The sequence below is a fragment of the Perognathus longimembris genome, chromosome 6 (genome assembly GCF_023159225.1).
Source record: "Perognathus longimembris pacificus isolate PPM17 chromosome 6, ASM2315922v1, whole genome shotgun sequence".
Lineage (NCBI taxonomy): Eukaryota > Metazoa > Chordata > Mammalia > Rodentia > Heteromyidae > Perognathus > Perognathus longimembris.
In genome coordinates, this window is record NC_063166.1 from 33105701 (window position 1) to 33133185 (window position 27485).

The 27485-nt window shown below is 37.9% G+C and overlaps 1 protein-coding gene across 1 annotated transcript in view; it reads right to left on the reverse strand.

The window, feature by feature from the left end:
- Positions 1–27485, reverse strand: part of Gmds (GDP-mannose 4,6-dehydratase) — a 533421-nt gene that overhangs the window by 275244 nt on the left and 230692 nt on the right. Inside the window, exon 7 of the mRNA XM_048348513.1 lies at positions 1639–1766. Coding sequence (XP_048204470.1) covers positions 1639–1766 — 128 coding nt within the window. The remainder of the gene's footprint in view (positions 1–1638; positions 1767–27485) is intronic.

The window sequence follows — 27485 nt, forward strand, 5'->3', positions numbered from 1 at the left end:
ATTTTAAAGATATGAAAACATAAAAAGTATAAAGAAGAAACAATTATCCAGTAATAAGCACAACACATTGCTATAGCATTTCACTTATTAGAATGGACTTCTTCATTCCAATATAAGCTTCTTTTGTGCCCGAGTACACTAAATGGAATAGAATTTGTCAATCTGCTCCCTGAATTAAGAGAAGACTCTGGATATAGATTTTCATGTAGCTCTAAGTACCTACAGATTGCTAGACAAGAATACACAAAAATGATACAACTGAGATGATATTGTATTTATTTATTTATTTTTAACAAAACTTGCCTCTTTTCTGTTGGAAAGGCCACTTAAGTTGAATACTAACATTTTAACTTTTCCTATTCGCATCTCCTTTCTCTTCTTCTAATTTCTAAACGTATGGAGATTTTTTATGTAATATTCCTAATATATATCTAAGGACTATAGCTGTAAATGTTTCTTTGTAATTACAGCTTATGAGACCCTATTAAAGGATTGAAACATTGGACTGCTCAAAATTTTAAATCAGAATTTCGATACATAAAACAAATCAGTGTCACATGTTTGAATACATATATAATATATACATGTTTAGTTGCAAAAATAAAAAACATAAAATCATAACATAGGAAAATGAACTTTAATGTTAACAAGTAAACTTCTTATTTACTTTGTGTTTTGCAAATTTTCAAGTTTCTTTTTAAGGTACAGAAGTGTACAAAGAAAGGCAGATCAAATATCCCAGATAAAAATCATCAGTACAGAAAGATTCCTGTGAGTACAGGAATCTGTACAGAGCTAGATTAAAAACAAGCAACTCTGGCAAAAAGAGTCATGTCTCTACCATGATTTCTTCATGTTTGCCACAGAACCATAATAGAACATAGGGATGAAACTACATCCATTATTCTGTGGTAGTGTCACTACTAATCCCACCCCACCCCCCGCCCTCCCTTTCTCTCTTTCTTTCTAACAAAGCTCATTGGTTTTCAATGGTAAGAAGCTTATGGTGTTGTAAGACTTAGTGCAAAACGAAAGTTCCCAAAGAATATTACTCGGAAAGGAATTTCATTGACTAGTATAAATCTGAAGGTCTTAGATAACATAAATTGAGACTAGATGTTATTTCCTCCCCCCCACCCCCCCCCCCACACATTTCTTTATTGTTTACAGTTTCATATGTAAGGCACTGAGTACATTTCTTATCCAACCTGTTATTTCTGTGCTGAGAACTAGTACTTTTATCCAAAACAGTGTTTTCCAGGGACATGTCCAAGTATTAAGTAGGGGGGAAGTAGAAGGTAAACAAATGGGATAGTATGAAAGCTTGAGAAACTGAGGAAGAGCAACACTTTCTCATCCAGCTACCCACCTATCATTGAACGCACTGACCAACATCTTTCTTTTAATAAATTAAACAACAGTTTATGAAAAATTTTGTTTAAGTAACATTCAATGTAATCAACATGTACTACTGAGCCATCAAGCCTTGACTGAAAGAACCATGACTTTAACAATATGTGCAACAGCAGAAGTATACATGCTACCACCTCTAAGTCATACTTTTCACTACAGGCGCCTGGCATTTAAAACATCAACTGATCCAGGCATTTTGTAAGAATGGAATGAGTCAGTTCCTACCTCTACATAGTCCTTGGCATGGCCCCAGTCTCGTTTGGCATCCAGATTTCCCAAACTGAAACATTCCAGTTGTCCAAGGTAAATCTTAGCTACTGACCGACTAATTTTTCGAGTCACAAAATTAGCTCCTAAAAAGAGACAAAAGATGTATTATCAGCAGAATGTATCTGACATTTAACAGTTTGGTGAGCCAAACTTATATACCAGCCTGTAGGCATTTTTTTCATCCATCCCACCCCCCACACCACCTTTTCTCCCCACCAAATAACAAAAAAAAAAAGAAAGAGATCATTAACTGTCATTTAGAAAAGTTAAGAAGCTCTAATTCTAAGTGTCACATCAGCTCCACTTTCATAACAAACATTTTTTCTTTGGGGGAAGTCTTAACATTCCTAATTTGCTTCTTCAGACTGCAACCTAGGCTTTAAGCCAAAGAAAAGCTATTAGAATGCCAGTTTTTAAACAGAAAATTCTAAACGGTTGTGTAAAGGGAAATGCCAGAATGGAAGACAGACATCTAAGACCACCCTGATTTTTTTAAACACAAATATCATATATTCCTATTAATAAAGCTATTTTAGGCCCTATGGGAAGAAAGGAAAGTAACTCCGTTCACAGGTAAAGAAAACCAAAAAAATATTTGCAGGGACTTTCTCTTAATAAAATAAGAAATAATCACACATGTAGAAACATGTCTGGCCATCCAAACATACAGGGTGACATGTTTTCAATTCAAAAGTTTCTCTGCATTATACTTACTACAGTACCATTTTTCAACTTCATGTTAGCTACAGAAGTGAGCTCCTGAAACTTATTTACCCACTCATCAACACATGGATCTCTGTGTTGTTTCAATTGTTTGGCTCTTGTAAATAATGCTGGTAGGAATGTACATATGGTCATGGGTTTTAACTTCTCTTGCTTAGGGGTGGAATTACTGGTAACAGGGTATAACTGTTTGCTTAACCAATGGACAAAGTACAAACTGTTTTCAAAAATGACTGCACTACTTTACATACCTGTCAGCAGTGAAACAGAATTTCTGTTTTCTCCAAATCCTTCTCAACACCAGTTATGGTCTAACTCTTTTACTACAACAATACTAGTGGATACCTACTAGTATCTCATTGTAATGTGAAATTTCATTTCTCTAGTAACTTATGAAGTCAAGAATCTATCTCTTGATTTGAACTCAGGGCCTTGTACTTGATACCTAAGGCACTCTACCACTTGAGCCACACCATGAAATCAATAAAACCTTTATTTATCCTCAAAAAAAAAAAGAATCTATCTCTTCATGTGCTTATTGAAAATCCATGTATCTTTTGGGGGAAACTGTCTATTCAAGCTCTCTGCCAAATTTTTTACTGTTAACTTAATTTTTAATTATAAAATTATAAGAGTTCTGGATCCAAGTTTCTTATCAAATATCTAATTTGAAAAAACTTACTTTTACTCTTTAGGTTGTTGTCTTTTCACTTTCTAAATAGCACCCTTTGAAAAAAAGTTTAATTTTGACAAGATATACCTAGATATTGGCTTTGTACGGTATGATGATAGGGCCCAAATTTATTCATTTGCATGTAAATATCCAGCTGTTCCGGTACTATCTGTTTAAAAAGGTATTTTGCCATTCAATTCTCTTGGCACCTTGGCCAAAAAAATCAACAATAAATACAAACGTTTCTTTCTTTCCATTTTATTGGTTGATCTATATGCCTATCTGTATGTCAGTATCAGAGACTTGATTTTGCAGTTTTATTAAAAAGTCTGAAAATAAAGAAGGATAGCTTTCCTTCCTAACTTTACTCTTTTAAAAAAGTATTTCATTCCTTAATTTGTTGAAAGGGGTAACATTGATTAAGATGCACTGTATCCATAAACTGCTTTGCTAAATGGCAACTCTAGTACAACTACATAAAGATCATTTACATTTGCTAGTAAGCATTGAGATCTACTTCCTAATGAAAAATTTTAAAAAATCACTTAAAAGTAAGAAAAAAAAATTCATGTAAATGTTAGGACTACCTTATTGATTTTTCCATAATGTCAACTGGGATTTTTGGTGGTATTAAATCTATACATCTACATGAGAGACTATTTCCCTCCTAACAACTTTATGACTTCTGCTGTAGGAACACAGGATGTCTACTTATTTCGGTCTTAAAATTTCTCTCAGGGCTGGGAATATGGCCTAGTGGCAAGAGAGCTTGCCTCATATACATGAAGTCCTGGGTTCGATTCCCCAGCACCACATATATGGAAAATGTGGCCAGAAGTGGCGCTGTGGCTCAAGTGGCAGAGTGCTAGCCTTGAGCAAAAGGAAGCCAGGGACAGTGCTCAGGCCCTGAATTCAAGGCCCAGGACTGGCCAAAAAAAAAAAAAATTATCTCAAAAATGTTTAGTAAGTAGCAAGGTATGGTGGTTCATGCCTATAGTTCTAACTACTACAGGAGTAAAAATTGTAAAGATCATGGTTTCAAGTCAGCCTGGAGAAAAAGTTACTACGACTCCATCTCAGTAAAAAAGTCAGGTGTGGGCTGGGAATGTTTCTTAGTGGTAGAGCACTAGCCTAGCATGCATGAAGCCCTGGGTTCAATTCCTCAGCACCACATACACAGAAAAAGCTCAACGTGGTGGTGAGATCAAGTGGTAGAGTGCTAGCTAGCCTTGACCAAAAAGAAGCCAGGGACAGTGCTCAGGCCCTGAGTCTAAGCCCCAGGACTGGCAAAAAAAAAAAAAAAGAAAGAAAAGAAAAGAAAAAGAAAAAGTCAGATGTTTGTGATTACAATCCCAGCTAAGTAATAAGTGTAGGTAGGACTGAAGTTCAAGACCAGTAGAGGCAAAAGTTAGCAATATCCCTTCTCAGTAAACAAGTTAGGCACCTGTGGTGCACATCTGTAATCCCAGCCACATAGGAGGCATAGGTAAGAGGATCACAGTCTTGAGATTGGCCCCTGGCAAAAAAGCATGAGACTTCCTAAAAATCAAACAAAGCCAAAGGGTGGGGTTATAGCTCAAGTGTCTGAGCATCTTCCAAACCAGTGTGAGACCTGGAGTTCAAATACTAAATGGGGGGAAAAAAATACATACTCATTTTCTGAGAAAAATTCAGCACTTTCCTTTGTTAAATTTGTTCTTAAAAACTTCATTCATCCTGATGTTACCTAAAATAAATATGACCTCTTAATTTTATTCACATATTAATGTTAAACATTATTTTGCACTGGGCCCTGGTGGTTTATACCTGTAATCCTAGCTACTCAGAAGGTTGAGATCTGGAGGAACTATGTTCAGAGCCAGCTTGGCCTGGAAAGTTTGTGAGACCTTATCTTGACAATAATAGCAAAGAGCAGGGTTGGAGGGATGGTTCAAGTGATAGAGTGCCAGCAGGCCAAGCAAACCAAATGAGCACTAGGCCCTGAGTTCAAACCCCTGTATGGCAAAAGGCGGGGGAGGGGGCACAAAACACATTACATTTTAATGTCTCACTAGTTACTTTTAAGGATAGGCCAAAGGAATTTTTTTAAACTTCTATTTTCATCCTTATTATACAAGATTGCTAATTTAAGATTACATAAAATCACAGGACACAAGGGCTGAGACCTTAGAAGTCATTTTTGTTCATTGTAGATATGCAAATGAAGGCAGAGAAATCTCAGAGGTTGAGTACTTGCCCAGGCAGGACAAGTACCTAAGCCTGACCTAGCCCTGATCAATGCTGTCTGGCCTATGTGGCTGTCAATAGTAACTCTGAAATCCAGCATGAGTTGCTCCTCCTCCAATGAACTGACCTCGGTGGCTGTGGATTAGAACACATGTGGATAATGGAACCTTTATATGACTAGAGGACCTGATTAGGAAGAAGCCTGAGAAAAGTTAGCCTAGAAAATAAAGGCTAGTTCTGTTAGTAGTTAATTTCACACAAGCCATTTAAGAACTTAGAGATTAGTCTCATTTGTTAGCTACTTAATATTAATATTTGCTATGTCAAACTACAGGATAGAAAAAATATAGATAAAATGGTGTGGCAGAACATAAGTCACTAAAGAGATGTAAAAACTATTATTATGCCATTGTTTATTAAGTAAAGATAATAACAGATGGGTTTGATGTTTAAATGAGAAAACCCAGTTATCTTGATAAGTACTCAGAAAATTTTAACCATTATTATAATTATTACATTAAAATTACATTTCAATTAAGGAATGAAGAAAAGTTGAAATTTCTTTTTTTATAACCACATCTCAGAGTCACATGTTCCCTGATTTTCAAAGTTTGAGTTTAAGAACAGATCTAAATGTAGAGTCACTGCCAGAACCATCCATCTAGATTCAGGAAGCACTCAAAAACATTTCTTGAATAATTTCAGGTTATTCTTGCAGTATAAAGTCATTAATATAAGAAAAACTTAATGTTATATGGAGATAAGCCACATAAATATAAACTCATAGGAAAGAGATAAAAGAAGAGAATTGGTATAAACATAATTACATAAATATCCTCTTAAGGAGTACAAAAGCTCCTTGTCCAGTTCATACAAGATCAAAAGTTTCTTCTGGGGGCTGGGAATGTGGCCTAGTGGTAGAGTGCTTGTCTAGTCTGCATGAAGCCCTGGGTTTGATTCTCAGCACCACAGATACAGAAAAAGCCAGAGGTGGTGCTGTGGCTCAAGTGGTAGAGTGTTAGCCAGCCTTGAGCAAAATGAAGCCAGGGACAGTGCTCAGGCCCTGAGTTCAAGCCCCAGGACTGGGAAAAACAAACAAACAAAAAGTTTCTTCTGTGTTTTATTGCACCAAGATTGCTTCAATAAATCTGAAGAGCTTCTTGGGTCTCTTTCTTCTGAGAATATAAGCCTACCTATGATTTTTCACTGTTAATGTGGTATGTATTCCTATGTTTACAATTTTTTTCTCATTAATCATTTGTATCTTTCTTCTGACATAACTTGCTTTTCTGAATTTGTCACCACTCTCATCCTGAATGCTGGACTGGACCAAGAACTATAAGCAAAGCTTGCTGGGCATCTGCTATAATACTATCTGCACCTCTAGTGATTTTGTTTTGTGAATTTGACAATTCCAGTACTTAAAAAAACAATTCATTATTTGTTATTTCTGCTTCCTTATACCTTCAGTGACAGCTGGTCGTGTTCAATACCTTAATATGCTGGACTTAGAGATCACTGATAGGGCCACTGTTCTTTCTAGTGGGAACCTGAAGTTAACACCTGAGATCTCACCCCTTTTACTAAAGCCCAAGTTAACCTAGTTCTGCTATTCTCCCTTATCACAGACCCACTAAACAGTCTGAGAATACTCTCGAGGCCTATGAGCACTGCCACATTACAGTAAAGAAATAGGATTAGACATCAAACTGTTGGTTCAAAAGCTCCCTATCTCCCAACTGTTATAGAATCATCATGAAGTTAAATCATCAGGAAGGTAAAAACATGTAGAGAAATTAAGAAACTACCTTCATATTGAGCATGTGGATTGCTTATGAATTATCATGACACTTGACACGTATTTACTTTTTTTTCCACTTTTAAGGTTCAGAAAAAGATTGTATGTTTTATTTTATGTAGAGTATGTATATAAATGCATATTTAATGGGTATGTGTATATAATGCATATAAAGACTGTTATAAACCTAAGATTTATTTCACTTCTTGTGTTTGACACCAGTTCACTGTCTCAAACATAAGTGTTTGTAATGAGGCTTATTTTTCCCACACCCCCAGCAAAGTAACTTTCTTCCTCATGAAATTCTGAGCCAGAACATCATCTTGACATTGTGGATCTACCCTTGACATTGGGCCTTGCTTCCTGTGAGTATAGAAGATGAAGACAGCTGTAAGGCCCAACCAGCACTGACATACCAGGAGGTGGTTCAGATACAGGGTCACAGTCAAGCTCCTAATTTCCTATCTTTGTGCTGATGTCTATAATCCTGACATCAATGTATGTCTGCACATATATATTATATTTAGTATATAATATATATGCATATATATACACACAAATAGGGCTTTGTTGATTCAAAATTTCTACTGTAATATCATCAGGCACAACAGAATAATAATGCCTTTAGGTACCTATCTTCTAAAACAAAAGCTGAAAAAAAACTAACATGACAAAATTTATAAAAACAAATACCTCAAATGACCAACATTAAGTCAGAAACAAGAATTGTTTTTCAGATATGAAAATGTTTAAAGTTAAATTAAGATATGCTTAATGGTAAAGAATTTGATCAGCTGTGAAATCACAATATTTTTCACAATGCACAACCTCCACAAGGGTTTTATTTTGTGTGTCTGTGTGTGTGCTAGTTTTTATTTTTGCTTTTCTTTCTTTTTTTTTTTAAAGAAAAATGCAACAAGAGGTTTCCTATGCTGACTCAGGGGAAGTAGAGAAAAAAAAAAACCCACAATTACTTTTTTTTTTTTCACCCTAAAGAAACTCCCTTCCATTTCAAACATTAATTATAGCCCTAAACTGGACTGTCTGAATCTTAGAAACAAGTCTGAGTGTGTGGCAATTTTCATTGTATGTATACGGATGTAAAGTTTATCATTATCCAAATAGTATTTAAAGTAACAGCAAGTTCTCTAAGAAAAATATGAGTCCATTGACCACTATTTCATCTGAAAGTTGTTTTTTTATTTAATGATTTTTTTTAAAGTTAGATTAAGTACAAAGACAGTTTGGATGATATTCACTGCAAAATAAAAATCACTCCAATTTATCCTGAACCCCACATGAACCTCCGCTATGAGGCCCCCACATTTCTCCCCTGCGGTAATCTCTGGCCACCCCACTGAGAAGTGCCTGGGCCATGGCTCAGTGCAGACAGGGTGTAGAAAGAGGAGACACTGAGAAGGTCATGGCTGACTGTGCAGACTACTGAGATCAGAGAGATCATACCTCATTTGCTCATCAAGCCCTGCCAAGAGCAACACTATTTAACTGCAGGTACTCCAAACCTACTGGGCATGTTTAAAGGAATCCCAGGCTTGAAAGAGGACAATTCACAATATACATTTGTAGGGGATAGCTACAACCTTTGGGCAAGTATTTATTATAAATGTGCTTAAAGAGAGGTATTCAAAGTACTTTGCTATTTTCATCAAATGTTGAGGGTATTTTCCACTAACAGATAATTTAAACACACAAATCCTTGTTTTAGAGTTCCTCAGTTGTAACACCGCGGACCTTAGGAGACTGAATTTTTTGTTGTGGTTGCGCATGTTCTGTGTAACCCTAGATTTTTAACTCACTAGATACCAACAGTAAACCCTCTGCTATAACCAATAATGTCTAAAGACAATGCTACTTCTTCTTGAGGAAAAAAACTGCCCTGTTAAGAACCACTGTCTTACTCAAACACAAAAACCCTGATAGACAAACCTCTCACTATCACATTAAATTTACATGTAAAATCTAACCTCACCTACAGATAAACCATTACAAGTATTTCTATTCATTCAATACAATAACTATCAGGGAATTAATGAACACAAAATATTTAAATCCTGATGGGACAAGGGTGAGTCTTGATCTGCATTAAGAATAACTCCCAGCCTGGCCCTTTAAAGGAGATTTGAGGCCAAGAACAGGACAGATCTGGAAACATTCATGATGAATACTATGTCAAGTCAGAAGACTTAGCTGAGACCACCAATAGAGGAATGTGAGCAAGGAAACAAAACAGTCCACTAAGAAAACCCAACACTGCCCTGTTTAGAGTCTAAATGGATGAAGAAAAGGTAGCAAAGAGACTGAAAAGGCAGTTAGATAGAGGTAAAAGGGTGCAAATTTTGTGTCCAGGAGTGGTTATGAAGACTAGCAGATGAGGATGAGAACAGAGACATGACTGAAGATATAGCAGCCTAAAGAGAAGAGCTTCTTCAATGAATGTAGGCAGAAGCTCACAGGAGATGGGGGTTCAAGAGAGAATGGAGAATGTGTATGGTTCAGTGGTAGAGAGCCTACCTAACATGTAACTTGTTCAAATTCTGGAGTTCCTTCCTCAGTATAGCCAAGGGAGGGGACAAAACAAAACAAAGAAAGATAATAGTGGATCTCAGAAACAAAGAGCATAAACACAGACTAGGTGGCATTTTGCTATGAGATGAAGAAGACTATGAAGCTGAGAGGACATTTGTCAAGGTGAATAAAAAGCAGTATCACTGAATGTTGAAGGGAAAGATCTACTGAGAAGGGAGAAATTAACCAAGAGAGAGCTATACATTGCTGATCAGGCTTTCAAGGAGGTGGTAACAAAGGATATAGAGATGAGATGAACTCTGTGGACAGTTCAACCAAGGGCATGGGGAGAGGATAAGGTAAAATATATAGATGGGTCATATACTCTAAGGGGTTCTATTTCCTCCTCAAATCTAAAACTAAATTATACTCTACTATACCAGTTACCACCATGACTATGGATCTACCATACCAGTTTCCAAGCACACTAGTTACCCTCAGTGTGACTGCTTAGATCTTCAGCCTTTAACTCCTTCTTTGTCTTATTATATCATCTTGGCCACTTTGTGTCCTATGGATTTAACTCCTTGGCTTTCTTTGCAGATTTTGCACATTTCATGAAGCTTCACTTCAGTATCTCCTTACTAGTTTCCATGCTGTGACCTCAAGTGTTGAGGAAGAGTATCTCAAACTTGCACTCTTGCTGCTTAGTCACTATTTAATGTCTTGATCACCTCAGGGTGTATAACCTATAGCTTTCACTTGCCCTTCTTCTTAACCCAGGCTGATAGGACTTTCTTGGAAGCCACACCTGATGAATGGCTCTTCTTTGCCTATTGACCTATGAATGTCTTCAACTATTCTAAGCAGTTGTCTTCTGCTCCTCAAGTCCCATTGATTGCATTGCTCCCCAATGCAGCTTCTATTTGACCACAACTAAACTAGTTCCCTAATATACAGATTCTATCCAAGTGTATTTTGCTTTTTCTTTGCATGGGAGCAGCCTGATTGCCAATGTGACTGTTTTGATTTATTTAAGATGAAGAATACTGTCATCCTCTAGTGGTAGTTAACTGGGAGAATAGCCTGCTGACCAAGGCACCTCAGATATGGCTCTTCCTCGGGTCTTTCTCAATCCCATGGGGTTGAGAAAGAAACCTGTTTTCTTCTGTAGTAGTGAGAATGAAGCTCATGAAAACCCTAGTTCTAGCATCACAGAAGAAAACAGTTGGAAAAGATAGGCCAAGATAGAAAGAAAAATAGAGATGAGAGACAAGAAGGAAAAAGCCTGAAGATACTCAAGTTTCTGCTTCCAGCTCTCTTTATCACCATCTCTGTGCATCTTTGCTTGCTGAAACCTAGTGCGAGTTTTTTTTTTTTTTTGCCATTTCTTAACTAATAGTTTTGACAGATGTGCAGAATGGGTATGCTGTGCATAGAGGCAAAAAGTAATATTTCAATCCGTCTTCCAGGTACAGACAGACATAAACTTTAGGTTTACATGGAGTAAGAAACATTTTATCTACCATGAGCTTCTTGGATATTTATAACACCATTATGGGCCATACCAAATTATCATTACCAACAAAAGACTGCAAGCAGCTAATAAGAAGTATTACATATCCCATCAAATACCAAATGATTCTGCAGGCTTCATGTGGCCTACAGGCCAGAATTTCACCACCCCTGACTGGGAAGAGGGAGAAAAGTGTGTCTAACTGAACAGTCCCAAGCATGAACTTGTTTATTATTATTCAAGCATTCTGGAGAAGTTGTTATGGCTGTCATTACTTGAGGAGAACAATCTCATCAAAATAAGAAAGTCACTGTCATCTAGGGTGCAGTTTGGATTATTTTCTTGTCCTTTCCTGGATTCCAAGGTGATTGAAAGAGGGAGATACTTAGAATAAAGGAGACAGATGTAAAATGCAGGCAGAAATGTGAAGCTTTTATATATGCAGGCCAAAGTGAGAAGTCAACATATTTTGCCAAAATCAGTATTTGATTACCTATTATGCCTTTATCCTTCCCCCATTGGATTCAAGCCATTACTACCAGATACTCTTTAGTCCTTGAGTATTTTTTCTTTCTAATCTATGATTTAGAAAATCTCCAAAAATTTTGACTTCTAAATATAAGTCCAACCACAACCCTCTTTTCTTGAGTGGCTAGAAAGTGCGGGCAGTTTCCCACGTGATCTGTCATCTGCTACCTCCCTAGCATATCCTCCCTCTCCTCACGCACCCGACAGTTCTGTCAGTTGGCACAGATGTGATAGCTACATCTATTACTTCTATATAGACCCCATTAGCAAAAAAGGGTATCTTTTCCTCTGAACTTTGGCAGAGGAACATCTGTGTCCATAATTTGTTTTTCAATTATTTGATTCTTCAACTATCATGTCATGTTGAGGTGTGTGCTGTCTCTTTTCTCTGTGTCCCTCAGTCACCCTTGGAGAGGTTGCTTGCTCTTACCACACTCCACTGTAAATTTTAATTCACTTAATTGTGATGTTTCTTAAGTTGTTATATTCTTGTCTCTTTTACCAGTGTGTAATGTGGTACCTACTACATACTAGATGTTCAGTCAACATTTTCTTAAGAAAGAGAAAGAGAACCACGGCTATTCAGTAGTCTAAATAGTAAGATATCTCTCCACTTACAAAGTCATCTCACAGTGAGCCTCAATCTTTTCTTTCTTTTGCCATAACTCCAGACTTGAAGGAATAAGAACTTCAACATAGGCATATTTGCTTTCCAAGGCCATGAACACTGGAACACATTACAGTAGGACCATAAATGCTAGTTAATGACTAAGAAATTATATGGCCAATTATATGTTCTTCCAAACCATATGTGCACTTCTTCTCTGACTTCACATTTGTGGGAAACTTCTGTACCCGAAGAATAAGAAGTGAGTGAAGGAAGAGCAAACTTTCTGTCATTTACCAAATTCAATATAGGTAAGAATAAAAATTCATGGAAATAATATAGAGTTATGTCATAGTTTTGTAGGATTGACTTAATAACATTAAAGAAATGACTTATTTCTCATCATTCTGTGTTAAAGTTGTGCTTTATTTTAGAAGTGATAGAAGTATTTCACAGAATAACAGTAAGTACACATCTATTTGACAATGCTCATACTTAAACCTCTTGGATTAAAATATCTTTAGCTTCCACTGCTATTCAAGTGTAGTAACATTTAAGAAGGATAGCAGAATCAACATATAAATTTCATGTTCAAAGTAACATTAAAGAAAGTATTGGCTTACAGCCAACCTAGTATAAAGGTTGCGAAATAGAAAACCTTCTTCAAAAGGTCATTGACTCAAATTTTTTACCAGATAGAAATTGGAATTATAGGGCTGGGGATATAGCCTAGTGGCAAGAGTGCCTGCCTCGGATACACGAGGCCCTAGGTTCGATTCCCCAGCACCACATATACAGAAAACGGCCAGAAGCGGCGCTGTGGCTCAAGTGGCAGAGTGCTAGCCTTGAGCGGGAAGAAGCCAGGGACAGTGCTCAGGCCCTGAGTCCAAGGCCCAGGACTGGCAAAAAAAAAAAAAAAAAAAAAAAAAAAAAAAAAAAAAAAAGAAATTGGAATTATACAAATGTCCATAAAATGAGGCATTTCTTACTGCTTGCACAATAATCTTACTTGGCTCTCTTGATATGCTTTCTGTTATTCTCTCCTGTCACAAAAAAGTAAGTATATGAAACATAATGAGAATAAATGAGTCCAAATGATATTCATTCACCCAGGGAAAGCAAGTAACATTGCCTGCTCTGTAATAACTGTTGCTAGTACTTCATTTTTACTTCCAACAGTTGTTGGAGTAGGGTCAGACTCTAAAGACAAGAATAATAAAAGCTGATTCTGAAGTATTAGTCCAGTCAGTAAATACTGTCATAATTGCTAATATGAAATAGTACATAGAAATATATATAACTAGTATCAGGGAATAAAAAAGCATAAGAAAGGGCATTCGGGGCTTCCTACTGAGTGTTTCTCTCCAAATAATGCTGATTACTTCTTAACCTTCCCATCTCTCTTGGATTCTTGTGCGTGTCAGGGCAAGGGAAACAGCATACCTGTAATTCTCATCGGAGCTGTGACAATCCATGACTGTTCAACATTGAAGTGAATCGCAAGTTTCACTTTCTAAAAATTAGGTAATGAGCTAAAAAGAACAAAAACATTTGCCCTTGTCTTAAGCAGTGTTGACATCAGACCCATCTTGATGTTATGAATTGTGGCCCAGAGGGTTCCTTGTTGAATACTTGTTATCCAGATAGTAGTAGGTTTGGCTAGGGGGAAAAATGGGGGGGGGGGAAGTGGAGGCCTATTGGGGGAAAATAGATTACTTGGGGCGTGGCCTTGGGAACTATTCTTTGACATACTCTTCCTGTATCTCTCTGTTTCCAGGAGGTGAACAGCCTCCTCCACACACTCTCATGATGTTCTGTACAAGCTTATAGGATAAAGAAACCACAGACGGAGCCATTTGAAACTGTGAGCCAAAATAAATCTGTCCTCAATGAAAGTTAATTGTATCAAGCATTTTGGTCACTGCAAGACAAAATTAACTAGTATAGACTATAATATGCATGGGAATAAACTGTGTCATTACTTTCTTTGGTCCTAGAAGCTTAGCATTGAATTTTAGTTTGTACATGAAGTTTTCGAGGTCCTTATTTGATTTGCATGAAAGCAATGTCTGCAAGCTTGCTGAAAACCCTATTTTTTCAAATCAATTGAGACAGCATATTATGAAGAAAACTGGGAGAAAACTGATTTAATAATCCATAAACATAGAATTCTGAAAAGTAAAATATTTACCAATCAGCAGTATCATTGTTACAGGATATTTTCTATAAACTAAAAAACATGAGACATAGCTTTAAAAAATTAACAGACCCACTTGGAAGAATAATTCTCTCTCTCTCTCTCTCTCTCTCTCTCTGAAGATTCTAGTTTCTGTATCAAATACCTGACAAAAGGAGAGATTTCATACTTCATCCTTTCATTTTTCCACTACTGCTAATTGGTTAAAAATCATTTTCCAGGGTTCAGCAAATCCAGGTAGGACTGGATAATGCTTATTTTGAACAATGAAGAGTGACAAAGGGACAGACTACACAGAAGCAGTTATTTTGGCTCTGAGTCAAGCTGACTGGGTACCATTGTACCGTTCACTTAACTATGACAAGGAAATTTTAAATTTTCTCACCTATAGAATGGACAAGAGCAAATCAACTGCATAGTTTCATCATTAGGAATACAAAAGAGGAGTGAAAATACTGTGTCTGGCACTTGGACAGGGCCACACAAATATTGGCTGCTTTTCCACCATTATTATTACTATTATTACTAGCAGTCAAACTATTTAAAACTTTTAAGAAAATGTAAACTATTTGCTCATGAACACTCCAAACTTGTAAAGAAAGATTTATGCTTAAATAATTTAGCCATCAAACACTTAGAATTTTGCCAGTGAAGAAAAATATTCTGATAATACCAAGCAGCCTTTAGGCTATTAGAGAAGCATGCTTGTCCATCAGCTGAATATGTTGGCAGTATTGCTTGGGATAGAGATACCACTGAGCATGGAGAATATTCAACTCGGGCCCCTGCCTTCCAGTCCAGAAATATCATTTTATTTTCATAACCATCAATCATAATTGATATAGCAGTACTTGGTAGGGTCTAGCAATTTTCAGGGTCTCAATTTTCAGGGTGAAATAAGTGTATATGTCATTTCCTGTACATGGTCTATGAGTATATAGTAATGCTGAATACAAAGGAGTATATTATCTTCCTTTTGTGTATCACCAGCTCTCCACCTTAAATTTGTTCCCTCAAGTGTTTCTAACATCCAGACTAAATTTTACCAGGCACTGTGTGTGTACACAACCCTATGGTCATTTGCATAGGAGAAAATCAGCCCTAAACTTTTAGCAACATACATTCTGGTCTTGCTTAAAGAAAAGTCTATCAGTCCTGCTCTAAAACACACTTTCCTTTTAAAACAATCCCCCCATCTCCCCTTTTCATACAAAGGAACTGTCTACATCCCCAAAAACACCTGGACCAGAGATAAAAGCTGTTTCCTGTGTGCCTTTCGTTAACCTTCTTTAATAGTATGAGCACTGGGACTTCCCCTATTCCACCGATGAAATCAGGATGCGAACTAACCTTACTACTAGGAAGGGCTTCTTTTGTGACCAGATTTATTTTCAATTCCTTAAGTATATATCTTCATAGGCTAGTGATTCTAATGCACATCTTGCTTTACCACTTTAAAAAATGCTCAGTATCCCATATATGGGTTGTTGGTCTTACCCCTCTAATTGTCACTTATTAAGCTCTGAAAGCTTAATGGTTTATCTTATACAGGGAAAACAAATGTTCTATCCCTTCCATCATCTCCTCTTTATTGTTACCTTTTAAACTGTGAGGTGACACCAATGGAATCTATTCCTTTAGGTGGGGCACTGTGGTAGTGATGATAATAATGATAAAGTACTAATCGCTTTACTTATACTTACTTTCCTTTAATAATTATAGCTCCTCTAAGTAAAAATTATGTTTATCTCATTTTACAGATGAGTAAACTGAGTCTCAGAGAGATTATGAAACCTGCTTACCCTTTGTACAGCTGCCTCAAGATAAATTAAAAATTATAAAACAAATAGTGAAAAATAATAACCTTTAAAAAAAAGTTCTATGTTTAGCCTTTTGAGGAACCTCCATACTGTTTTCCAGAGTGGTTGAACAAGTTTACACTTTTACCAACAGTGTAGTAGGGTTCTCTTTTGGCGACATCCCCTCCAGCATCTGTTATTAGTTTGCTTGATAGTGGCCATTCTTACTGGGGTGAGGTAGAATCTCATTGTTGTTTTGATTTGCATTTCTTTTACGCCCAGTGATGTTGAGCACTTCTTCAGGTGTCTCTTGGCCATTCTCATTTCCTCTTGGATATCTACCCAAAAGATTACAAGCAAGACTACACCAAAGCCACCAGCACAACTATGCTCATTGCAACACAATTTGTCATCGCTAAAATATGGAACCAGCCCAGATGCCCCTCAGTAGATGAGTGGATCAAGAAAATGTGGTACAGGACTGGGGATATAGCCTAGTGGCAAGAGTGCCTGCCTCGGATACACGAGGCCCTAGGTTCGATTCCCCAGCACCACATAGGCAGAAAACGGCCAGAAGCAGCGCTGTGGCTCAAGTGGCAGAGTGCTAGCCTTGAGCGGGAAGAAGCCAGGGACAGTGCTCAGGCCCTGAGTCCAAGGCCCAGGACTGGCCAAAAAAAAAAAAAAGAAAATGTGGTACATATACACAATGGAATTCTATGCCTCTATCAGAAAGAACAACATTGCCCCATTTGTAAGGAAATGGACGGACTTGGAAAAAAAAATTATAAATAAAGTGAGCCAGACCCAAAGAAACATAGACTCTATGGTTTCCCTCATTGGGAATAATTAGTACATGTCTAGGATAGTCCTAGAAGAAGATTACAATAGCTCAATAGCTATGTCCATATGAACACATAGATGATGCTAAGTGAAATGAAATGCAAGTTATGGAAACAAGTGGTATATCATAGTTGTTGTTATTTTCAAGATACCATGTGAAATCATTGCCCTTTTCTTTAGTATTTCTTTCCCGTGGTTTTACTCTGATTTTAATACCCTGGACATTGTATATACCTGTCTTGGAACTACGGAAGGGAAAGAGAATACCAAAATTGAGAGACAAACAATAAAACGACAACCGAATGCAACACCAGTAGTTACAAAACTATATGGTGTAAACAAACAGTACAACTCATGGGGTGGGGGATGAAGGAGGAGGTAACATGTTGGATAAGAAATGTACTCACTGCCATACATGGGTGAAACTGTAACCCCCTGTACATAACTTTAACAATAAACAAATGAAAAAAATGTAAAAAAAAAAATTGTGTAGAGTCATTCATCTACTAAGTGATGGAGTCTGAACTGAATCAAAGCAGTTAAATACTTCTGTATCTTTAACCATGAAACCATTTAAAAGGAGGAAGGGCTAAAAGTGTGGCTCAGTGACAGAATTAGTGATAGACAGGCAGAAGACCCTGGATTCCATTCTCAGCATCCAAGACATGGTGGATAGGGAAGCTCAGACTCAAACTTAATTTTTATTATTATTATTATTATTATTATTATTATTATTATTATTATTATTATTTTTGGCCAGTCCTGGCTGGGCCTCGGACTCAGGGCCTGAGTACTGTCCCTGGCTTCTTTTTGCTCAAGGCTAGCACTCTGCCACTTGAGTCACAGCACCACTTCTGCCGCTTTTCTGTATATGTGGTGCTGAAGAATTGAACCCAGGGCTTCATGTATACAAGGCAAGAACTCTTGCCACTAGGCCATATCCCAAGCCCTCAAACTTAATTTTTAAGATAAAATACAAAATGCAATTTTGATTAGACAGGAAATTTGCCAACTGGGTACACGGACTCAAGCCTGTAACCCTGGCTATTTGGGAAGCAAAAATCTGGGAATCATGATTTAGGCAAACCTGGGCCCAAAAAGAAGGTAAGTAAGACTCCATATTTACCAACAACAAAGTTGAAGCATGTTTGTCATCATAAGCTAAAGGAGAAGCACATAGCTGTCACCTCAGTGCTAGAAGAAAACAAATACAAGTATAGTCTAGGCTGACCTGGGCATAAAGCAAGATTCTTTTCAAGACATATCCAACACAAAAAAGACTGGTAGAGTCCTCAAGTGGCAAGACTCTGTGTTCAAACTTTAGTACAACTATTTAAAAAGTTGAAATTATAATAGTGGAAGATGAGTTTAACTACCGGTGGAGTGATTGTCTAGGACGGATGAAGTCCTGGATGAGATCCCAAGCACAGCAGAAAAAAATTAAAATAAATGCATTAATGAACATATGAATAAATAAGCTAAAAATAAGTAAATAATAAACGTGGATAGTTCTTATTAGCATAGATAGAAAGTAAGGGGATATTTTTTCCGATTTGTAAGTTTTTTGACAAAACAATATGTTCTTCACATAAGATTTTCAAGGAATCATTCATAAGAATATAGGAATCATTTAACAAATACTTGATGGTTACATTAATTTCCTCAAGGGTCTCAAATATCCATACTCTTTCCCTTCATATCTCCTTTTTTCAGCTTGTTTAATTCAAAAATATTAACTGGGCTACCTACCAAAATTTCACTTGCAAATGATTTTCCCTATGTTTCCAGCAACGATCCAACTCTTCAACACTGATAATATTATATTTTTGTAATTCATAAATCTTTGTGACTACCCTAATTTATTTGTAAACATTACTGACACAGTCTTTTTATTCAGGTCCATGATATCTGCATTTGGTGCATTTGGCAGGCTCTGCTATACTTGAGTCCTCACTAGCTTACACTTCTTTATTTTCTTTTTTTTTTCTTTTATATATTTTTTTTATTATAAAACTGAATTAGGGAAAAGTTACAGTTTCATACATTAGGCAATGGATACATTTCTTGTACTGTTTGTTACCTCATCCCTCACTCCTCCCTCCCACCTCCCTCTCCCCCCCCCCCCGTGAGTTGTTCAGTTTATTTACACCAAACAGTTTTGCAAGTATTGCTTTTGTAGTTGTCTATCTTTTACTCTGTGTCTCTCGATTTTGGTATTCTCTTCCAATTTCCTAGTTCTAATACCAGTATACACGGTTTCCAATATACTCACATAAGATACAAAGAAAGTGTAGGTACAACCACAGGAAGGTGATACAAGATCAAAAATAATAGAAGTTGCAATTACATATGGCACGTTGAAAGTAGTTACAACAATCGTTTCCATAACATGGAGTTCATTTCACTTAGTATTATCTTATGTGTTCCTAAGGGTATAGCTATTGGGCTCCTGTGATCCTTTGCTGTGACTTGCCTAAACCTGTGGTAATTATTCCCTATAAAGGAGACCATAGAGTCCATGTTTCTTTGGGTCTGGCTCACTTCACTTAGTATAACTTTTTCCAGGTCCTTCCATTTCCTTACAAATGGGGCAATGTCATTCTTTCTGATAGAGGCATAAAATTCCATTGTGTATATGTACCACATTTTCCTGATCCATTCTTCTACTGAGGGGCATCTGGGTTGGTTCCAGATTCTAGCTATGACAAATTGTGCTGCGATGAACATTGTTGTGCTAGTGGCTTTAGTGTGATTATGTTTGTGGTCTTTTGGGTAGATGCCCAAAAGTGGGGCTGCTGGGTCATAGGGGAGTTCTATGTTTAGCCTTCTGAGGAATCTCCATACCGCTTGCCAGAGTGGCTGAAGGAGTTTACATTCCCACCATCAATGGATTAGGGTTCCCTTTTGGCCACATCCCCTCCAACAGTAGTTATTGTTAGTTTTCTTGATACAGGACATTCTTACTGGGGTGAGATGGAATCTCAATGTTGTTTTGATTTGCATTTCTTTTATGGCCAGTGATGTAGAGCACTTTTTCATATGTCTCTTGGCCATTCTCATTTCCTCATCAGAGAAGTCTCTTTTTAAGTCTCTAGTGCACTTGATGATGGGGCTATTGGTTCTTTGCAGTTTTGTTTTGGAGGAAGGTAATTTTTTTAGTTCTGCATATATTTTCGATATGAGGCCTTTGTGTGTTGAATGGCCAGCATAGATCTTCTCCCAATCTGTGGGCTTTCTGTTTATCTTGCGAGCTATGTCCTTTGCCCTGCAGAAGCTCTGCAGTTTGATGGAGTCCCATTTGTCTAACCTTTCTTCAATTTGTAGCCTTTCTGGGTCTTTGTTAAGAAAGTTCTGTCCTGTGCCAAGGAGCCCAAGTATTTCTCCTACTCCTTCCATTAGTGTTTTCATGGTGTCTGTTTTGATTTCTAGGTCTTTGATCCATTTGGAATTGATTTTGGTGCAGGGTGATATATAATGATCTAGTTTTAGTTTGTTGCATGTGTTGAACCAGTTTGTCCAGCACCACTTGTTAAAGAGGTTATCTTTCTTCCAGACTTTTTTTTTTTTTTTTGGCCAGTCCTGGGGCTTGGACTCAGGGCCTGAGCACTGTCCCTGGCTTCTTTTTGCTCAAGGCTAGCACTCTACCACTTGAGCCACAGCACCCCCTCTGGCCATTTTCTGTATATGTGGTGCTGGGGAATTGAACCCAGGGCCTCATGTATAGGAGGCAAGCACTCTTGCCACTAGGCCATATCCCCAGCCCACCAGACTATTTTTTTTTTAGCTCCTTTATCAAAGATGAAGTAGGCATAGTTCTGTGGATTCATTTCTGGGTCTTCAATTATGTACCATTGGTCTTCAGGCCTGTTCCGGTGCCAATACCAAGCTGTTTTTATTACTATACCTTCATAATACAGCTTGAAGTTGGGTATTGTAATTCCTCCAGCACCATTCTTTCTGCTTAGGATTGTTTTTGCTATTGTAGGTCTTTTATTGTTCCATATGAATTTCTGGATTGCTTCCTCTTATTTCCTTAAAGAATGGTGTTGGGATATTAATGGGTATTGCATTGAATTTGTAGATCGCCTTTGGCAATATTGCCATTTTGATTATATTAATCCTCCCAATCCAGGAGCATGGGAGGTTTTTCCATTTCCTTAGTTCTGCCTTAATTTCATTTTTCATGTTTTTTAAGTTCTCATCGTAGAGATTTTTCACTTCTTTGGTTAAGGTTATTCCTAGGTACTTTATGTTTTTTGAGGCTATTGCAAAAGGAGTCGTTTTCCTGATTTCAGCCTCGGGTTTTTGGGTCCTGAGTTCAAAACCCGTGAATGCGGATGGGAGCATGCCATCCCAGCAACAAGTGCCTGAACTCCTGGGACTCAGCCAGTCCAGGAAAACAGGAGTGAAGTGAAGTGGAGTGAGAGGAGAATGGTGTCATATCCTAAACAGAGTTGCCTTGTCTCCCCGTTTCAAAATTAACCAGAGCTGGGAAATAAAGAGAATAATACCCGTTCATTTTACAATTGGGTTTATGCTCCAAATGGAACTTTTCTGACTTATGCCCAGGGTATATTTTATGTCATTCATGCCAACTAGCTCTGAGAACTTGTCAGTCATGCTTGATCTTTTCAAAAGTCTCTTTTAACACAGTAACATCCCTACCTAAAGTCAACACCTGGAAACTTGCGGTTCAAGGCCATCATCTTTCCCACACTGCTGTGCCAAGCTACAGGGTGACCAGATGAGACCAGGACACCTATTGGCCCAGATGGCCATTCCATTCTTGTGGTAATGATGGGAACTTTTGCCAGCCACACTGGACGGTGCCAGGCTGAGCAGGGGCCCTTGATAACCTTGTCCCCTTTCAGCAGGAAGCAGCTCAAGAAAAAAGACCTTCACCCATACTCAGTGCCTGGTGCCCTCCTGTGTCATAATTTAAAAAAGAAAAAGAAAAAGAGGGGGAACAGCCCCCATGATTAATTTAAGTATAGCTATGCCTATATTAAATATCTTAAGAAATATCTTAAGAAATTTTAATTCTTCCCGAATCAGTATGGGAAAGAGCCTTGTATATGCTTTTCCAGATTGGAAAACTAAACCCAGAGCACTCACTCTGGAGAAATTTCCTCTTCTTGTTCTCTCCAGGAAAACAAGGACATGCTGGGTTTCTTCTGCTCTTCCAAGAGAATATTGAAAGCCTGCCTGCATACAACAGTGGTAGTGGTAGGAGGCAACCAGCTTCCCTTCCTTGTTTGCTTTCTAAACTCTTCTTGAGCGTCTCTTGTGGCGCAATATTTCGCTGTGTCAGCGTCACCTACAGTTTTGTACAAAAAACTAAAGAAATTTTGCACCGTGTTTCTTCCTCTCCTCTCCCCTTGCTGCTTATCTTAAGGTCCCGTTGGAGGGAAATTTGAGCTGAGGGTTTTGACACTTTATCTCAATGTTTCATGATAAAAATGTTTTAAAAAGCACAAGCGCCTTTGCCTCAATGTTGATAAAAAAAAAAGAATGTTTTACTAACTATATGTTAAATTGTCAGCTACAGTGGACTACCAGAGTCACCGGAATTTAGACCTGCTTCTACCTCACCGCCAAAAGAGGAATGATGTCTGCACTTATCCTCAGTGGTGCGGAAACAGGCTAAGGACTCCAACTTCTCTGGACTGAGCCAAATGGATGGCGCCTTACCTACCCCTTCCTTTCATGGAAGAGGCCACATACACATATCTTATGTCAGCATTTGCCTCATGCCTATATATGCCATATGTTTACAGCATCCCCTGCTAATTTAAAAACAAAACAAAAAAAAACAAAAAAGGGGCAGATGTTGGGGATTCAGCTTGGCCTTGAAGGGGGAAGGGCGATGAGAGCTATCCCAAGATGCTGCCCTTCCCCCAGCCTTGGGGCAGTGTAGAAGGTAGCCACTCTCACCATTCGGGTTCAACCGGTAGAGAATCAAAGCAGCCCCCGCCTCTCTGCTTGGCCACGTGTGTAATGGCGGAGACCCCTGAGACCCGGTCCTTGGGGGGCTGTGGTCTCCGCCTATAGAGGAAGTCCGTGACATCACCGTGATGGACAGTCCATTAGCCAATCGTTAATAGCCCCTCTCCTTCGTGCGCCTCTGGGGGTATAACTGTTAGCCCCTCCCTTCAATAAACCAGAACATCCTTTGAGAGTTCTCTGGGACACCCACGCGCCCCTGTCTTCCTTGGCAGGTATGGGGCGCCTCGCGACCACGCGCCAACCGAGGCTACCCATGGCCTCCGCTCCCGCAGTTAATTCCCTACTGGCCAGGGGGATGTGAGAGAGTGGCAGAGGACCACACATGGAAGAGACAGAGAAGCCCAGGACCCCCACGTGGATGGGGGGTAGTGCTAAGCCCGGCATTCCAAGTTCTCGAATTTGTTGGCATAAAGGTTTGCAAAATAGTCCCTTATTATGGTCTGAATTTTGGTTGTTTCTGTGGTGATGTTACATGATTCATCTCTTATCTTGTTTATTTGAGTGTGCTGCCTTTGTTTTTTGGTCAGGTTTGCTAGGGGTTTGTCTATCTTGTTGATTTTTTTGAAGAACCAACTCTTTGTTTTGTTGATTCTTTCGATGGTTTTTTTCATCTCTAATTGATTTAATTCTAATTTGATTTAATTATTTGCTTCCGTCTACTGACTTGGGGTTTGGCTTGTTATTCTCTTTCAAGGAAATTAAGGTGTTTCCTTAAATGATTGAGTTGCTGTTTCTCCAGTTTGTTGGTGTCTGCATTCAGAGATATAAATTTTCCTCTGAGTACTGCCTTTGCTGTGTCCCAAAGGAGCTGGTACTTTGTGTCCTCAACTTGATTGAGTTCCATAAACATTTGAATTTCCGTTTTAATTTCTTCAATGACCCACTGGTGGTTCAGCAGTGTGTTGTTTAGTCTCCATGAACTGTAGGATTTTCTGTGGTAGCTGTTTGCGTTGACTTCTAATTTTATTCCATTGTGGTCTGAGAGAATGCAGGGAATGGTTTTGATACTTCTGAATTTGTACAGATTTTCTTTGTGCCATAAGATGTAATCTATTTTGGAGAATGTTCCATGTGCCGCTGAGAAGAATGTGTATTCTGATGTTGCAGGGGGAATATTCTGTGGATGTCGATTAAGTCTAGTTGGTCTATGCAATTGTTTAGTTCTGTGGTTTCTTTGTTCAGTTTTTGGCGTGTTAGCTGACACTTCTTACACCACAATCCCACTAACAGAACTGGTACCTGAGAGAGGAAGGGTAATTAACACTCTAAGAATCAGTGCTGAAAATCCTAAAGAGGAAAGAAATAAGAAAGGAAAGGGAAATGAATGCTCACATCTACCAGGCACTGCATCAAACAGTTTCCATATTTTCTGCTCTATTAACCAAAACAACCAACTGTTGGGGAAGGTGATCCTCATACCACTCTCCATGAACGGATAAGGAAGTGAAGTGTGAATAATCTGCCCACATGCAAAAAGCTGATGAATGGCCAAGCTCTCTGGTAACTCCCTGCACATTACACAGGGAATTGTGGTGTCATGAGATTAGTCGATTGTTTGGTTTCAAACATATATATCACATAGTTCGTGAAACACTGAAAAAATTAAAAAACCTGTAAATTCAGTGTGAAAGCCCTCCAAAGCCTCAGGATAGTTGGTAGGAGAGACTTCATTTTGTCTGGTGGTAATAACTACCTGCTGCTTCAAGTATTGCATCCAAAGCTTTTCATGTTTAAGCAATTATACTTCATCTCTCCACAGAGCCAGGAGCCAGACAGCACTGTGTGTGCCAAGTATGTATGTCATCTGCGGCATATCATAGTCTACAAATGCAATGGCAAACCAGATGATATCACCTTGTGCCCCAACCAGAAAGGCCACTCAGAACTTAGTGGGTCCAAAGTAGTGGACAACAACCTAACCATTTATGAATAGACAGAATGGTATTGTATAAAGCCTATAATGCTCTACATAGCTCAAATAGAAGATTACTTCACCACCTGATTTCACAATTGACAGGTTTTTTAAAAGAAAGTTAACATTCTGATCTTCATCTAAAAGAATCACAAAGAACCTTTGGCAGAAATAGAAATAAAATATTGAGCTATTTAACATTGCATGCTCCTTGATATTTGTATACAGTATAATTTGAATTTGTTAATTAGATTAGTAAATACTAATTTAGTACTTCTTAATATATTATTTTATTGATAAATACATTACTTACATATTGTGTATATAATGCTATACATGAATGAGTAGAAAAGTCCTGAATACCAGTTTACTCTCTTGGCTTCCTTGAACTGCATCTACCCTCTATAGCCCAATATACCTAAGGTCCAAACAAATTCACATAGACCTAACTTTGTCTAACTTTTGTGACAGACTTACTGCAAAGTCAAACTGATATGTATAGAAAACAGATTCTAGCCATAGAGATGATATTTGTCAAGGATCTGCAATAATATTTTGGGAGTGAGACTGTAGGGAAGAGTTTCTCATACACTCTACTGTTAACATTTTTTCAGTGGAACATTTTTTGTTATGAAGGACCATCTGACGTACTATCAGGATGTTTAGTAAGGTCCCTGTTACTATCTATCACATGCCAGGCATGGCCCTTCCTCAATTGTGACACCCAAAAATAACTACACATTGCCTCCATCATGTTCCCCTGAGGGGCAAGGTCACACTCCCCATTTCTCTGCTCCTAGTTGAAAATCACTATTGAGGAATATGGATCTTACCTTTGAAGCAACAAATAAAAAGGACCCTTGTCAAATATGTTTTCATTACATAAAGAGTGTATATCATCCAAAACTATATCAGCTTGGCTCTATGCAAATATCTCAAAATAGCTTGTGATGTTGCTACATGTGTGAAATCAACAAAACAATATTCATTTAAAAGTTTCTTATAAGCGTCTACTGTTATATAACTTAGACAACCTAAATTTCAAGTTAGTAAAGTTTAACTTGAACAAGAGATACTCACACACTCATTCACTGGAAAATAGTTACGGAATGTTTATTGGCAGATAGGCATTGTTTTAGGAGGTAGAAGTTTAAGACAATATGGTTGTGCCAGTAAGATTTTCCGTCTGGCAGAATGGTTTCCTCAGAACATAACAATCTTTAAGATTATCTTAAATATTTAATTTAAATTAATCTGTCTGGTTAATTTGAGAATTAAACTTCAAATTTTAAGAAATGCGGTAAATATTAGGTGTTATATATGTAGCAAGGAAGATATTAACATTTCCACATAATCTTCTATATATTTTCATTATGTGATCAATAAAAGGAGTAAAAAAGGAACTACCATTGTTTACCAAGTGTGTAATAAAAAGAAAATGGTGTGGGCTACAAAGTCAAGTTTATTGTTATGAGTGTCATTATTATTATTATCATGATCAATTCTACTACCATGATCATCATCACTAGCACCATCCTCCTCCTCATCATCTCAGGGACTTGTGCTAGCTTGGCCTGGCAGGTACTCTCTCTATCACTTCAGCCATGCTGCTAGACCATTTTGCTTTACTTTTTTTTTTTAATAGAGTCTCACATTTATGCCCAATCAGCTTAGACCATGATCCTTCTATTTATGCTTCCTGCATAGCTGGGGCAACAAGTGTGTGTCACCATGCTAGCTTTTATTAGTTGAGATGGGGTCTCATCAACTTATTGCCACAGATGACCATGAACTGTAATCTTTCCTCTCTCTTTCTGAATAGATAGGATTACAAGATCAAGACTTAACAGTTTACAGACGTGCAAACTGCAGAACAGTACTTATGCAGTAACTCCCTTTGCAGGTTTGAAGACATAATTTCGAAGAAAAGCAATGCTTACAAAACCATTTGGTGTAAACCAACTGTACAACTCATGGGGGGAGAGGGGTAAGGGGATGGGAGGGTGAGGGAAAAATGAGGGAGGAGGTAACAAGTTGAACAAGAAATGTACTCACTGCCTTACATACAAATCTGTAACCCCTCTGTACTACTACACTTTGACAACAAAGAAAAAAAACCAATGTAATTAATATTGGCCAAAATATACTCTCATTACAAGGTTCAAACAGAGGATGGGAGAGGTGTTACATTTAAAATTTTGCTTTTACAATTTAAGAATGCTTTTCCCTCTCCTGACTTGATTCATAACAAGTAATCTTTCCTCCTCATCCTACCCCCAAAAGAAATGTTGAAAAAGGAAGAACACAGGAACCCAGCAATGAGTATTAACATGTTTGTGGGAAATGAGGCATTGCAGATTATTCACTGAACAGATTCTTGAGTGCTCTACCTGCTGTATGCTGAAATCAGGGGCAGTTAAGATCTTCCTTTTCCTTTTCCCTGTACCAGCA